At 47.6% G+C, this 14458-nt stretch overlaps 1 protein-coding gene across 1 annotated transcript; it reads left to right on the forward strand.

Moving 5' to 3' along the window:
• Positions 1-9850: 9850 nt before the first annotated feature.
• Positions 9851-13597, forward strand: LOC117838454 (heat shock 70 kDa protein, mitochondrial). Its single transcript, XM_034718495.2, has 6 exons — positions 9851-10056; positions 10707-10780; positions 10858-10936; positions 11022-11591; positions 11685-12305; positions 12701-13597. The coding sequence occupies exons 1-6, from the start codon at positions 9994-9996 to the stop codon at positions 13328-13330; spliced, it is 2037 nt and encodes a 678-aa protein (XP_034574386.1). The 5' UTR covers positions 9851-9993; the 3' UTR covers positions 13331-13597.
• Positions 13598-14458: the final 861 nt, after the last annotated feature.

Genomic DNA, 14458 nt, shown 5'->3' on the forward strand with positions numbered 1-14458 from the left:
AAAATAAGTAGTCGGATTACGCCAAAAACAAATTTTGCTTTATTGAATTGTAAATACAGCTAAGATCGATAGCTGATTGCATGAATTATAAATCTAATTTATGGATAAAAATGATATAGATGCTCAATATTCCACAAGTTGTCAATATCTTCACCAGAGAGATATTGGAGCCTATACGACCTAGGTCCAGTGACCTTGGAGCCGACGAAAGGTCCTTCTCATTGTGAGTTTAGTTTGTGCAGCCCCTTGGTGTCTTGCATACGCTTCAGGATCATATCGCCTACATTGAACGAAAGTTCTTTGACACTGCGATCATGATAGCGGTGGATCCCTTTCAGGTACCTTGCGGACTAGACGAGTGCTGCACAACGGGCTTCTTTAATGCTGTCTAAATCTACACACCTTGTTTCTTTTGCTGCGCCTTCTCATACTGCTAGACTATTGGAGATTTCCACATGACATCGGCGGGTAGGACAGCTTCAGATCTGTAGACTAGGAAGTAGGGTGATTGCCCTGTAGGCTTGCACGGTTGGGTACAAAGCCCACAGAGAATATTGGGTAGTTCTTTGAGCCACTTGCCTCCTTTGGTGTTTGAGATGTCGTGCAACCTTTTCTTGAGAGCTTCTAGTACCATCCTGTTAGCGCGCTCAACCTAGCGATTGGCCTGCGGATGAGTGACAGAGACATACCAGACGTCGATCCTGCTGTTCTCTCAATATTCCCAGAACTCGTGATTATTGAAGTTGGAGCCTAGATCTGTGATAATGCGATTAGGGAACCTGTAGCGGTGGACAACTTCATCGAGGAAGTTGAGTACTCTGTCTACCTTGAGGCTGGTTATGGCTTCACCTCAATCCCTTTGGTAAACTTGTCAATTGCCACTAGTACTCAGTTGAATCCTCCAGGCACCGTAGGCAGTGGGCCAATCATGTCGAGCCGCCAGCATGCAAAGGGCTAAGAGGGTGGTATGGTGATCAGCTTGTAGGTAGAGATGTGTTGTTGCTTGGCAAATAATTGGCCCCCTTGGAATTGGCGAACTAGTTTCTCGGCGTCAGCGAAATCTGAAAGCCAATAGAACCCTGATCTGAAAGCTTTACCCACAATTGTTTGTGAGGATACGTGGTTGCCGCAAATGTCTTTGTGGATCTCCTCCAATATGTTCTTGCCGTCTTGCCATGAGACGCACTTCATGAGCACTCTGGAGACAATGCACCTCTTCTGTAAAGCTTGTCTCAGACTAGAACATAGTCCTTGCTGCGTTGTGAGACTTGTTCTACCTCTTTCTTGTCTGAATGTAGCTTATGCTCTTTGATGTAATCAATGAAGGGAGCAGTCCAGTCTACATCGATCTTCGTAACCTCCCGATCTGGAGTGGTAGGATCTCGATCAGTGGTTGTTAATGGTGCCAGATCCGTTATGGATGGCTTATGTAGATCATAGACGAAAACCCCTGGTGGAACTTGAGTGTGAGTAGATCTGAGCTTTGATAGGACATCTACAACAACGTTGTTGTCACGGATGACATGCTGGAACTCTAAACCAGAGAATTTGTTCTCTAGCTTGCGTACTTCTAGACAGTACGCATCAATGTTCTCCTTGTGACAGTCCTACTCGTTGTTGATATGATTGATCACCACCAATGAGTCATCGTAGACAAACAATCGCTTTATTCCTAGCGAGACTGCCAGGCGGAGCCCGTGGAGAAGCACCTCGTATTCAGCTTCGTTATTGGACACTTCCCAAGCTGTACTTGAGTTGTTCATCTTTGGGAGATATCAAAATTACTCCTGCATTGGCGCCCTCAAACTTGAGTGATCCATCAAAATACATGACCCAATGCTCTGGACGTTCCGCTGGCATTGGTAGTTGATTCTCCCGCCACTCTGCCATGAAATCGACTAGGGCCTGGGACTTGATTGTAGTCCTCGACTTGAATTCTAGGGACAATGCTAACAGTTCTACCGCCTACTTAGGTATTCTTCCTGTTGCATCCCGATTGTGCAGAATTTCTCCCAGGTGGAAGTCAGTGACAACAGAGATCTTATATTCTTGGAAGTAGTGTCGTAGCTTCCACGAGGTGAGCAGTATTGCATAGAGTAGCTTCTGAACCGATAGATACCTGGTCTTGGAGTCCGATAGGATCTCGCTGACGAAGTAGACGAGCCTTTGTACTTTGTATACATGGTCTGGTTCAGGTCTTTCGACCACAATTGTCGTGCTGACGACATGAATAGTTGCGGCAATGTAGAGAAGCAAATCTTCGTTTGGGTTTGGCACCATGAGGACCGGTGGCTTTGATAGGAAGTCCTTCAATTGTTGTAGGGCTTGATCTGCCTCCTCGGTCTACTGAAACTTGTCTTGCCGTTTGAGTAGTTTGAAGAAGGGTAGGTCCCATTCTCCAAGCCTTGAGATGAATCTATTGATGGCCGCCATGCATCCAGTCAGCTTCAGGACATCCTTTATGCCTGATAGAGCATGCATATCAGTGATGGCAGAGATCTTCTCTAGGTTTGCTTTAATTCCTCGGTGACTGATGATGAAACTGAGTAGTTTCCCGGACGGCACGCCAAAGACGCACTTTGTCGGTCTTAGCTTCCACCGGAATTCTTGGAGGCAGCGAAGGTCTCTTCTAGGTCAGCAATCAAATTGTCGGGATTTCTAGTCTTTATGACCACATCATCCACGTACGCTTCGACATTGCGGTGTAGTTATTTCTTGATGCACTCCTCGATTGCCCATTGATACGTAGTGCCTGCGTTTTTCAACCCGAAAGACATTGTTGTGTAGTAGAAAGCTCCATATGGGGTGATGAATGCGGTTTTGATCTGATCTTCCTCCTTAAGAGCTATCTGGTGATACCCCGAGTAGCAATCGAGGAAATAGAGGAGGGCACATTCAGCTGTGGAGTCAATGACTTGATCGATCCTAGGGAGCCCGAAGGGATAATTTGGATAGTTCTTGTTGAGGTCTGTGTAGTTGACAAACATCCTCCACTCATTGTTGTTTTTCTTTCACATCAGGATGGGATTGGCGAGCCACTTTGGATGATAGACTTCTTTTATGAAGCCGGCCGCGAGTAGTTTGGCTAGCTCTTTCTTGATGGCTTCCCTTCTGTCTTGGGCGAATCATCGTAGGCATTACTTTTTTTGTTATAGCTTTTGGATTCACATTGAGTGAGTGCTAGATCAACTCCCTGAGCACCCCCGGCATGTCCGTTGGTTTACATCCGAAGATGTCTCGGTTAGCCCGGAGGAAGCTGACGAGTGTGCTTTCCTATTTAGGATCCAACCCTATGCCAATCACGACTGTCTTGTAGCTATCACCAGTCTCAAGGACAATAGCTTTGACGTCTACTTCACTTGCCGGCTTGACCTTAGTTGCCCTCGACTTCTTTTCTGGAATCTTGAGCTCTGACGAGGATAGCTTCTTGGATGCGGCAAAAACTTGCATCATTGAGTTTGGTACTTGAGTAGTTGCTACTAGCTCAACGGCTTCTATGTCATAGTCATAAGACCTCAAGTCTCCGCGCAGGGAGAGTACTCCCTAGGGTCCCGGAATCTTGAGTACTAAGTACACAGAGTGTGGGATGGTCATGAATTTAGCCAATGCTGGTCTTTTGAGGATGGCGTGGTACGATGTTTCGAAGTCTGCCACCTCAAACTGGATGTATCATGTCCGGTAGTGTTCTTTGATCCAAAGGTAACTGGCAAAACCACCTATCCGAGGGGTACAACCGCGTTGCCCGGGACGATCCCGTAGAATGGAGAGTTTGTCGGGGTGAGCATATCGGTGACGTCGAGACCCATCTTCTTTAGTGTCCTTGCAAACAGGATATTGAGACTGCTGCCACCGTTGATGAGTACTTTGGAGCCAGTGACAACCGGGTCCAGGATGAGGGGATACCATCCTGGGCCTGAGCAACTAGTCCATTGGTCCTTCCTGGAGAAGGTAATTGGCACCTCGGACCATTTGAGGAACATTGGCACCATAGGTTCAATGAACATTATCTCTCGAAGAGTGAGCTTCTGGGACTTGCCATTGTCACCATCATCTTCGTCTTCCTTAGCCTTGCCCTTGTCTTTGGTGCCAAATGGCTCTGGCAGGTTCTTCATGACTCTGCGTAGACTGGAACAATCTAACGCAGAGTGCTTGTGGTATGGGTGCCATGGGCACTATTTTTTCATAAGCTCGTTAAACAAGAGCCTATCTTGGTTCTTGCCGCCATCTTTCTTGGATGACTACGAGATTGCCGTGAAAGTATTATCTAGCTTGTGCTTGCGGTTCTGACTTCCCGAGTAGTTATTTCGATTGTCATTGTTGGGGCGATCGTTGCGCTTGTCGTTGCGTTGGCCATTGTTCCGATTATTGTTGTTTAGGCCCTTATTGCGATTGGACTCAAACCTTTCGATCTCCCTGTCTTCTTCATCTGCCCACATTTTTGCGATCATATTGAGAGATTTGACATCAGCGGGGCGTCTTGTACCGAAGTCTTGAAACATCCGGCGGTCGCGGAGGCCGTTCTAGAAGCAGTCGATGATGTCGTGCTCCGTGACATCCACGATTGTGGCCTTCTTGTTAATGTATCGATGTAAATAGCTCCGCAGGGTCTCGCCTTCTTGTTGATTGACCTGAGATAAGTCGATCTTGTTGCCAAGACGCTGCATTGCCCCCGCGTAGTTGTTGGTAAACGTCATATTGAGGTCCTTCCACGAGTCGATGGAGTTCTTGTCCAACGATTCGAGCCATGTGAGTGGCGCCACCTCCATGCAGATGGGAAAGTAGACAACTTTAGTGTCGTCGTTTCCCCCAGCTGATTGTACCGACGGCAAATAGCACCGGAGCCATTGGACTGGGTCTTGCTTGCCATCGTACTTGGTGATGCCAGGGGGCTTGAACTTTTCGGGTAGAATTGTCCTCCTCACACGTATGGAGAAGGTGGGGAATCCGTCAGTATCATCCCCTAGGTGTTCGACTTCTTGCTCGCGCTCGTGGTGCCATCCATCGATGATGGTACGGGCATCTTAGCTGGCGTTGATCTTGTTGTGGAGGTCTTATACTGGGCGTTTAGGCTCTGAGTTAGCCCCACGGTGGCCACAGCCTCCCGAGGGTCGTACCCAACTACCTTCAACTCTACCTTGACTTGGTCTGGCGCCTACGAGTTGACTTGGTCTAGACAGAGGGTCTCTATGGCTGCTGCCATGTTAACTTCACTGGGATGCGGAGCATTGGACTGACTCTATCGGATTCTGCTGATCGAGTTGTTCGTATGCGAGTTCCGCAAGTTTAGCCAACTATCTAGTGTACTTGTTTTGGGGTAAAGCACGGGTAATAAGATCAATAGACGCGACTATAGCCAGAGGAGTACGATGGTGACACATTTGAACTGCTTCAAAGGCGGTATCCAGGTTCTGGATTGGTAGATCCGCTGCAAGGTGGCGGCGGCACTCTGCTCTTGCGACTTTTCTTACTCGTTATCAAGTTCTTTGAGCTTCGGTCTCTTCTCCAACAATGTTGGCGGTGAGCTCATCCTACGAGATGTCATATGGGTGACGCTCATGTCGCGGGTTTTTGTCTCGTCACTCTTCTTCTTCACCCTATTATCCAACAACGATGACGAAGAGTTCTCGCTCTGGAGAGTAGCTTCCTGAGGTTGAAGTGATAACCTCCATGGTGCCGCCTTCCTCGTAGATGGGCAACAAAGGAGCTCCCTCCTGGTACGGGAGAGTGTCGAGGTAGGCGATGAGGTGCGAATCATCATCCTTGGCAAGAGCAGGTGGCTTCATGTTGGCCCAGTAGACGAATCTGCCTTGAGGAGTTGATGTGATTACCACGCCCTACTGCAGACCTGATAAAAGAGTCTCCTCGTTCGGATCCGAGTAGTAGTCGAGGTTCTCGATCGTATCCATATCGGATTGTGATCTGGACAGGACCGCCTGATAAACGGTGGTCGTGTTGTGAAGTCCGAACGGGAATCGACTCTGGTGGTAATCCGAATCGCATGATGGCTTATGTGCCGGCTCGTGCAAACTAGCAGAAGAAGTTGAGTTGTACTTGGACTCGTCCTCCTAGTCTTTGACTAGGTTAGAAATTGAAAATTTGCTGAAATTCTTGACGAGATCCGCCAGAGCTTGGTGCTGGAGCTTCATGGTTTGTTGCTTTTTCTCCGGGGTTGGCGCAATGTGGCGGCAGAAATATCCATTGTCGTCTGCGATGCAAACTCAGGAGCTGAAGACGAATGTCGCGCCTACTTCAAACGCGATGATTGGCTTGATGATGACTTGTGCCATCGAGTTAGCCAGTGGATTCTCGGCAAGATCCCCTGTCTGGCGCGCCAACTGTTGGCGTTTAGACCCGGCAACCTACCGAGGGGGGTGCCCAAGGTAGTGTTTTGGTTGGTAGGGCTCGTCGAGATCAGGAACTTGAAGGTAAACGCAGACACACGATTTAGACAGTGTCAGGCCGCTAGGTTGCGTAATACCCTATATCCTGTGTGTTGGTTGGATTGAATTGCTTTAGAGGGGGTCCCTGCCTCGCCTTATATAGTCAGGGGTAGGGTTACGGGTCGTTTGGTTATAAGAATACTATCGGATACGACTAGAAGAAACCTACACTATTGCAATGAGTACTTTTATAATCCTTGACTAGTTCCTATCTTTCCATGTAGATTACGCCGTCCTGCATCATGGTCTCCATATCAGATGCGTCTCGGTGTCCAGCCTCATATTTGGGTCTGTCCAAACCTTTTGGCAGGTCCATAGATGTATGTACGACAGGCCCTGTCCCCACGCAGATCTGAGCGCGAGCGGCTGTAGCTGCTTGATTGGCCTCGACGCCGCTGTCCTGGCAAGCCGCGAGGCTTTCCTACGGGGAAGAAGGTGGCAACGACCGTGAGGATGGGGAAGAAGGTGGTGGCAGCTAGTGTTGGGGCTGCCGCCCGAGTCGCCCGCGCGGGAGCGACACGGGAGCTGGAAAAACCGAGTCTCTGTGATGCTGTTGTGTGCTTTGGCACCTACATGTCCAACTGCTATCCATGTATACAAGTGTGAAATGATCTAGAAATGCCACCTTGTAGTGCACAATCTCGTTCTTCTGAGTCACATTGTTGATCAACTAATTCCATTTCAGTTCCTAATATCAACTGTCTCGTATTTTGTAGGTTCTCAAATTGTGAAGCGTGTGGCTGGCCCAAGTTGGGAGTGGTTGAGCCGTTGAGCAATCAGAACAACCTACTAATAAATCAGTACACAGTGCCAACTCATCAGGCTTTCATCACGTTGCTCACAATTTGATTTGTTTTTTTTAATTAATGAGAGTTGGATCCAAAGATGTATGTACGACAGGCCTCGTCCCCTGCGCAGATCTGAGCACGAGCGGCTGTAGCTGCTCAATTGGCCTCGCCGCTACCGTCCTGGCAAGCCACGAGGGCTTCCTACGGGGAAGAAGGTGGCGGTGGCCGTGAGGACGGGGAAGAAGGTGGCGGCGGCTAGTAATGGGGCTGTCGCCCGAGTTGCCCGCGCGGGAGCGACGCAGGGGCTGGAAAGATTAAGTCTCTATACGGTTATTATGTGCTTTGGCACCTGCATATCCAACTGCTGTCTTAAATTTAGATGTATACAAATATGAAATGATCTAGAAATGCCACCTCGCAGTGCACAATCTCCTTCTTCTGAGTCACATTGTTAATCAACTAATTCCATTTCAGTTCCTAATATCAATTGTCTCGTATTTTGCAGGTTCTCAAATTGTGAAGCGTGTGGCTGGCTCAAGTTGAGAGTGGTTGAGCCGTTGAGCAATCAGAACAACCTACTAATAAATCAGTACACATGATAGTGCCAACTCATCATGCTTTTATCACGTTGCTCACAATTTGGTTTGTTTTTTTTAATTATTGAGAGTTGGGCTAGACGTCCGGCTCTTCTGCACGACCGGCACCGACACGCACTGACGCACATCAGGCAAGCGAACCCCCTTGCTCTGTTGCTCTTTCACGTGAGTCCAAGGCTCCAAGCATCAAAGTTTTCATCGGCTGTGTGCCTAGTTATACAACGGTGACCACGGCATAGGAATTTCCTTTGACAAATAATAATAAGTATTTTTAAGAGAATTTTCTTTAAAAAAATAATAATAAGTATTTTAAAGAACTGCCAAAAGGGAAAAGAGTGCGAAGTGTATGTCAGCAAGCAGTGCATAGAAAGACTTCCGAACCATGCATAAGATGCTAATCCAATAGCCTATATAACCTTGAAAACTCTGAATTAAGATCATAAGATGCTAATCCAATAGATAAGATTAGAGATAGGTTAATTTGCACTTAAGCGCCCGTCGGCCAGGATAGCTTGCCCAACATCCTGCAAGATCCATTCATATCAGAAGCTTCGTAAGAAACTCCAGATGCAGATGCTGCTGCTGCATTGAGATGCTCATGCTTCAGTTGAAGTTGCTCACTCACCTTGTTGTACTGGATCTTGCTGGCGTCAAGCGTGGTCTGGGAGAGGCCGCTGCTTGAGGCAGAGCAGGACGTCCTTGGCGCAGCTCGCCAGCATCACGTTCTTGTCGGACTCCACGAGGTCCTTGACGGCGCTCCATGGGGACCTCGAGTGGCTCTGGCTCGCCTTCCGCCGCCACACGTGCATCGCCGCCTCCAGGGCCTCGTGCTTCGAAGAGATCTCCAGGCAGTCCAGGAGGTACTCTGGCGAGAACTTGCCCGGGAATGACATGTGCCGGTAGATCAGGCCCCACGCTCGCCCGCCCGCATTGGAATCAGAATTCAGAAAACCCTTTTAGATTCAGCGTTGCTGATGAATCGCAGACGCCGACGGCGCCCTCACCAGGCCGGCGGAGTGGATCGCCATGGGCGGCAACGAATCGCCTCTCAGGGGTGGCGGCGGCGTCTCTGGATGGAAGGGGTAGGGGGATTCGCAAAAAACTAATTTGCATTGCTGACCGGCAGGCGATTAAGTGTAAATTAATCCCATCTCTAACCTTATTCATTGAATTAGCATCTTATAGTCTTGATTCAGAATTTTCAAGATTGCACAGGTATCTAGTTTACATAAAACATCATGTATGGGTGTGGCTTATTAGGTGCGGGAGGATTCAACCGTTGTTTGCAGAAAAAAAGAGTTCAAGAAATGAACTTCCGCCTGTATCGTGTGGTACTCTCCACATGCCAAAAAGAGGCGAAAGAGTTGAAGAATGAAGCAAAAAACACTGTTGCAAAATTTTGCAAAAAAACACTGCCGAAAAATATACTGCTCCCTCTATCCCCTAATGTAGCTACGTTTCAAAGTCAAACCTTTTCAGTTTCGACTACGAATAGTAAAATAATCATGAAGACTAATAACATAAAAATGATGTTAGATTTATCATGAAATCAACTATTATAATATGTAATTTTTTTATTTGAAGTGAATTAGAGATATTATTGGTCAAAATTAAAAAAATATTGGTCAAAATTAAAAAAACTAAACATAGCTATATCCTGCGACGGGAAGGAGGGAGTACAATTTAACTGGCCCATTTTAGCCCATCTGACCGAACGTTTAGGGCCTTGGCAACAAAACTGGCCTGGCAAACCCATCCGAAACTGAAAAGAGCTCACTCCTTGGCCCATCCTCGAGAAACCTACCACTCACTGGTCACTGCGCCTTGGGGAAAAGGAAAGAAAACCCTCGGAGAACCTCCTGGTTCTCGCGGCCTCGCGGGTCCAGAGGTTTCTACAGCCTTCCGTCGCCGCGGCGCCGTGCTGCTCGATCGCACCCGCCCGACGTGGCGGCCCACCGCTCAGTCACCCATTTGCCCGCAGCGGCCACGATCTCATAAAGCCCACCACGAGCCACCTCGCCCCAGGCCCCCAACCCCCTTCCCCCCCGCGCCGCCTCCCGAAGCATCCCCTCCCAAAACCCTCGCCGCCGTCTCGCGAGCAGCAGCAGCAGCAGCGGCCGCAGAGCACAGCCGAAACCCTCCTCGCCTACGCCCGGGACCAGGCTATCCATGGCGGCGTCGCTGCTCCTCCGCGCCGCGAGACGGCGGGAGCTCGCGTCCCCTCTCGGATCTGTAAGGCCCCTTCCTCTCTAGCTTCCTCCAATTGTGATGTGTTTGGTGTAGTAGTCCTGTGGTTGGTAATCTAGGGGTTTGTTGTTGATCCGCGAGGAGGAATGGGTGGTGGTGGACGATTGATTGCATATTTAGTGGGATTTCACGTGGTTGTGGATTTGACGCTAGAATGATAGATTAGTGCTTGCAGATTCGATGTGCTAGAGGGTATTAGCTGATTAGTTGAGTTCTGGATGGTTAGCGTACTCCTGTGGTGGAAGCAGTGGTCTCTGAGTCTCACGATTTGTGAGAGAGAACGTTGTGTGTAAATTATTGGGTCTACAAGGAATTACTTACTGAGTTTCTTTATTCATGGACCTGTCGCCTTTTAAAGATTGTAGATTGCTTCCATGCACACACGATGTTTTACATTAGCAGTGGCAATTATCTTTTTACTGATATGGAGCTAAGTAACCATGAATAAAATGTCATTGCGCAATGACCAGTCAGGGCTGTGTGTGCAGTGGCTGTATTCTTTATCTGTTTTGTTTGATCTATTCAGTCGGTCTAGCTAAGATTGTAACAAAGGAGCCTTGAATGATTTGTAGACAGTACTATTTGTCTCGTAGCTTGTAGCTGAGCTCTTACTGTTGTGCTTGTGCTCGTTTCAGCTGGGTGCCAGCTTACAGTCAACATATGCTGCCAACATATGCTCAAAATGGGGCAGTTTTGCAAGACCTTTCAGGTAACAATGATCTCTTGTCTTAATTCTACACATCTTACTTATTGTAGTAATGCTAATTCCGGATAATCTGTTTTCAGTGCAAAAGCAGCTGGAAGTGAGGTTATTGGAATTGATTTGGGAACAACTAACTCATGTGTTGCTGTTATGGAGGGAAAGGTCAGCTACTCCTAAGAATTTTCCCTGTCATGATTTTGTTTCTCTCATTTGCTGTTTACTAAAACTGAGTAATTAATTACTGCAGAACCCAAAAGTTATTGAGAATGCTGAAGGTGCGCGAACAACACCATCTGTTGTTGCATTTACTCCGAAGGGTGAAAGGCTTGTTGGAACTCCGGCCAAGCGACAGGCTGTAACCAATCCGCAGAATACCTTCTTTGGAACAAAGCGGTTGATTGGGCGCCGCTTTGATGATCCACAGACACAGAAAGAGATGAAGATGGTGCCGTACAAAATCGTGAAGGCTCCAAATGGTGATGCTTGGGTTGAAACAACAGATGGAAAGCAATACTCACCAAGTCAGGTCGGTGCATTTGTGCTGACCAAGATGAAGGAGACAGCTGAATCTTACCTTGGCAAATCTGTCTCGAAGGCAGTGATTACTGTTCCAGCTTATTTCAATGATGCTCAGCGTCAGGCCACAAAGGATGCTGGCCGCATTGCGGGCCTTGATGTTGAGAGGATCATCAATGAACCAACAGCAGCTGCTCTGTCTTATGGAATGAACAACAAGGAGGGTTTGATAGCAGTCTTTGATCTTGGAGGAGGAACTTTTGATATCTCTATTCTGGAGATCTCAAATGGAGTTTTTGAGGTATATCTTCTTAACTTTCAACTCACCTTGTTCTGGAAAACATTTTCTGAAATGCATTCTTTTTCTGATCCTATTTTATGTATTGTCACTCAGGTCAAAGCAACAAATGGTGATACCTTCTTGGGTGGTGAAGATTTTGATAACACTCTATTGGAATTCTTGGTGAGTGATTTCAAGAAAACTGAGGGCATTGATCTGTCAAAGGATAGGTTGGCCCTGCAGAGGCTCCGTGAAGCTGCTGAGAAGGCAAAGGTTGAACTTTCATCGACTTCTCAGACTGAGATCAATCTACCATTCATAACAGCTGATTCTTCCGGAGCAAAGCATTTGAACATCACGCTGACAAGGTCAAAGTTTGAATCTCTTGTGCACAATCTGATTGAGAGGACTAGAGACCCATGCAAGAACTGCTTGAAGGATGCTGGAATATCTACTAAGGAGGTGGATGAAGTGCTTCTTGTTGGTGGAATGACTAGGGTTCCAAAGGTACAGGAGGTGGTATCTGAAATTTTTGGAAAGAGCCCAAGCAAAGGAGTCAACCCAGATGAAGCTGTGGCAATGGGTGCTGCCATTCAGGGTGGCATTCTCCGTGGAGATGTTAAGGAGCTTCTTCTCCTTGATGTTACTCCCCTGTCACTTGGTATTGAGACACTCGGTGGTATCTTCACCAGATTGATCAACAGGAACACCACAATTCCCACAAAGAAAAGCCAGGTGAGTTATGATATCTCTGCTCTTTGTTAGGGGTAAATATGATTAATCCCTCTGAGGATGCAGCTTTATCTTGTTGGGAATACCTCATTTAACCTGACGAGCCTTTAATTAAAACATTTGTGAAAATCTATCTCACGCGTTGATTGGGAATAGTCACAAGTTGCAATACAATTCTCTCATAGTTTCTGATATAGCCTCATGCTGACTATTTGCATTGTCATCTTTACGAAGTGTATTATGAGCCTTTTGATCTTATCTCCTGCAACTCATTGGTTGTCACTTGCTTTAGTGGTGTTCTCGTAGGTAGCCCAAGTATCCCCCCCCCCCCCCCCCCCCCCCCCCCCCCCCAAAACTCCCTGGTTACTCTGTTCTAATCTTTGGCTCTGGTTTTCCAGGTGTTCTCAACTGCTGCTGACAATCAGACCCAAGTAGGTATCCGTGTATTGCAAGGTGAGCGTGAGATGGCTGCAGACAACAAGCTTCTTGGTGAATTTGATCTTGTGGGCATTCCACCGGCGCCAAGAGGCCTGCCTCAGATTGAGGTCACATTTGACATCGATGCCAATGGTATCGTGACCGTCTCTGCCAAAGATAAGGCCACTGGAAAGGAGCAGAATATCACCATCCGATCCTCTGGTGGGCTGTCTGAGGCTGACATCCAGAAGATGGTCCAAGAAGCTGAGCTGCATGCCCAGAAGGATCAGGAGAGGAAAGCCCTCATCGACATCAGGAACAACGCAGACACAACTATCTACAGCATCGAGAAGAGTCTAGGAGAGTACAGGGACAAGATCCCAGCAGAGGTTGCATCTGAGATCGAGGCAGCCATCGCTGACCTCCGCCAGGAGATGGCCTCAGACGACATTGAGAAGATCAAGGCCAAGCTTGAGGCTGCCAACAAGGCTGTCTCAAAGATCGGGCAGCACATGTCTGGCGGTGGCTCAGGCGGATCGCAGTCGGGATCTGGACCTCAGAGTGGTGGCGATCAGGCTCCGGAGGCGGAGTACGAGGAGGTCAAGAAGTGAGTTGGAAGGGAACGAACAGTAGCATCCCTTAGAAGTAGCTACTCCTTTTTTGGGAACACAAGATAGTCAGATGTGATGTAACCTGTTCTGTAATAATCCTTTGGATTTGCCCCCACTTGTTCCTCCTCAGCAGTGATGTGAGATCACACAACATTGTCTGCTAGGTCATATGGCTTTGTTGCACATGATGCCTTGTTCGGGCCTGATCCACGCGCACAGTGAACCATTGGCGAGTTTTTGCTAATGTACGAAGGTATATTTGTTTCAGATTTTTACTGTTGGTGATGCTTTGGTGACATGTTCTTGCTATGCTCGACTCTGGCTTAACAGTAGTGTGTTGTGTCGATGATTTCTCCGTCCAAATCTTGACACGTGAAACATAGTTTGATTTGTATTTTGTGATACGCTGGTATTAGGGCCTATAATGTGCCGTGACCTCACCTCACCAGTTAATCTGACTAATGTGGCAAGTCGCCTGCTCGGTTGATGTAGAAAGGCACTTCGAGGCGTTGTCAAAATTGTTTTCTGCTGAAAAAAATCACGCTTTCGATATAATTCTGACAGATTTAATTATGCTTCTGAAAGATTTGAAAGTAACATGCAACGAGTTTTCGGTGGCTACTGAAATGTTTAACACGTTTGCCGGATCTTCACTTCAAGTCATAAAGATCGGAGAGGTATATCAAAGTACGCCACAGGAATCGTTCGTGCATGCTACCTCTTGCAGATCCCAGAGGCCGTTTCTTTGTTATTCATTTTGAATGGCGTTTCTTATTGTTTGGATGAACCGAACTATTAAGGATAAATCTAAATCGTGTCGGGTCGCGCTTGACTATGAACGTGCGACCGTTGGCAGCCCGCGGCCTGCTACTAATGTGATGGGCTCACGTAAGAGATATAAATACGGTAATGGTAGGATGTCCGGTGAAAAATCGGGCGCGGGTCCTGCAGGACGTCTGGCTTATCTATTGTGTCGGGTCGCGCTTGACTATGAACGTGCGACCGCTGGCGGCCCGTGGCCTGCTACTAATGTGATGGGCTCACGTAAGAGATATAAATACGGTAATGGTAGGATGTCCGGTGAAAAAATCGGACGCGGGTACTGTAGGACGTTTGGCTTATCTATCC

Source organism: Setaria viridis, chromosome 9 (assembly GCF_005286985.2).
Source record: "Setaria viridis chromosome 9, Setaria_viridis_v4.0, whole genome shotgun sequence".
In the NCBI taxonomy this organism is placed as follows: Eukaryota; Viridiplantae; Streptophyta; class Magnoliopsida; order Poales; family Poaceae; genus Setaria; species Setaria viridis.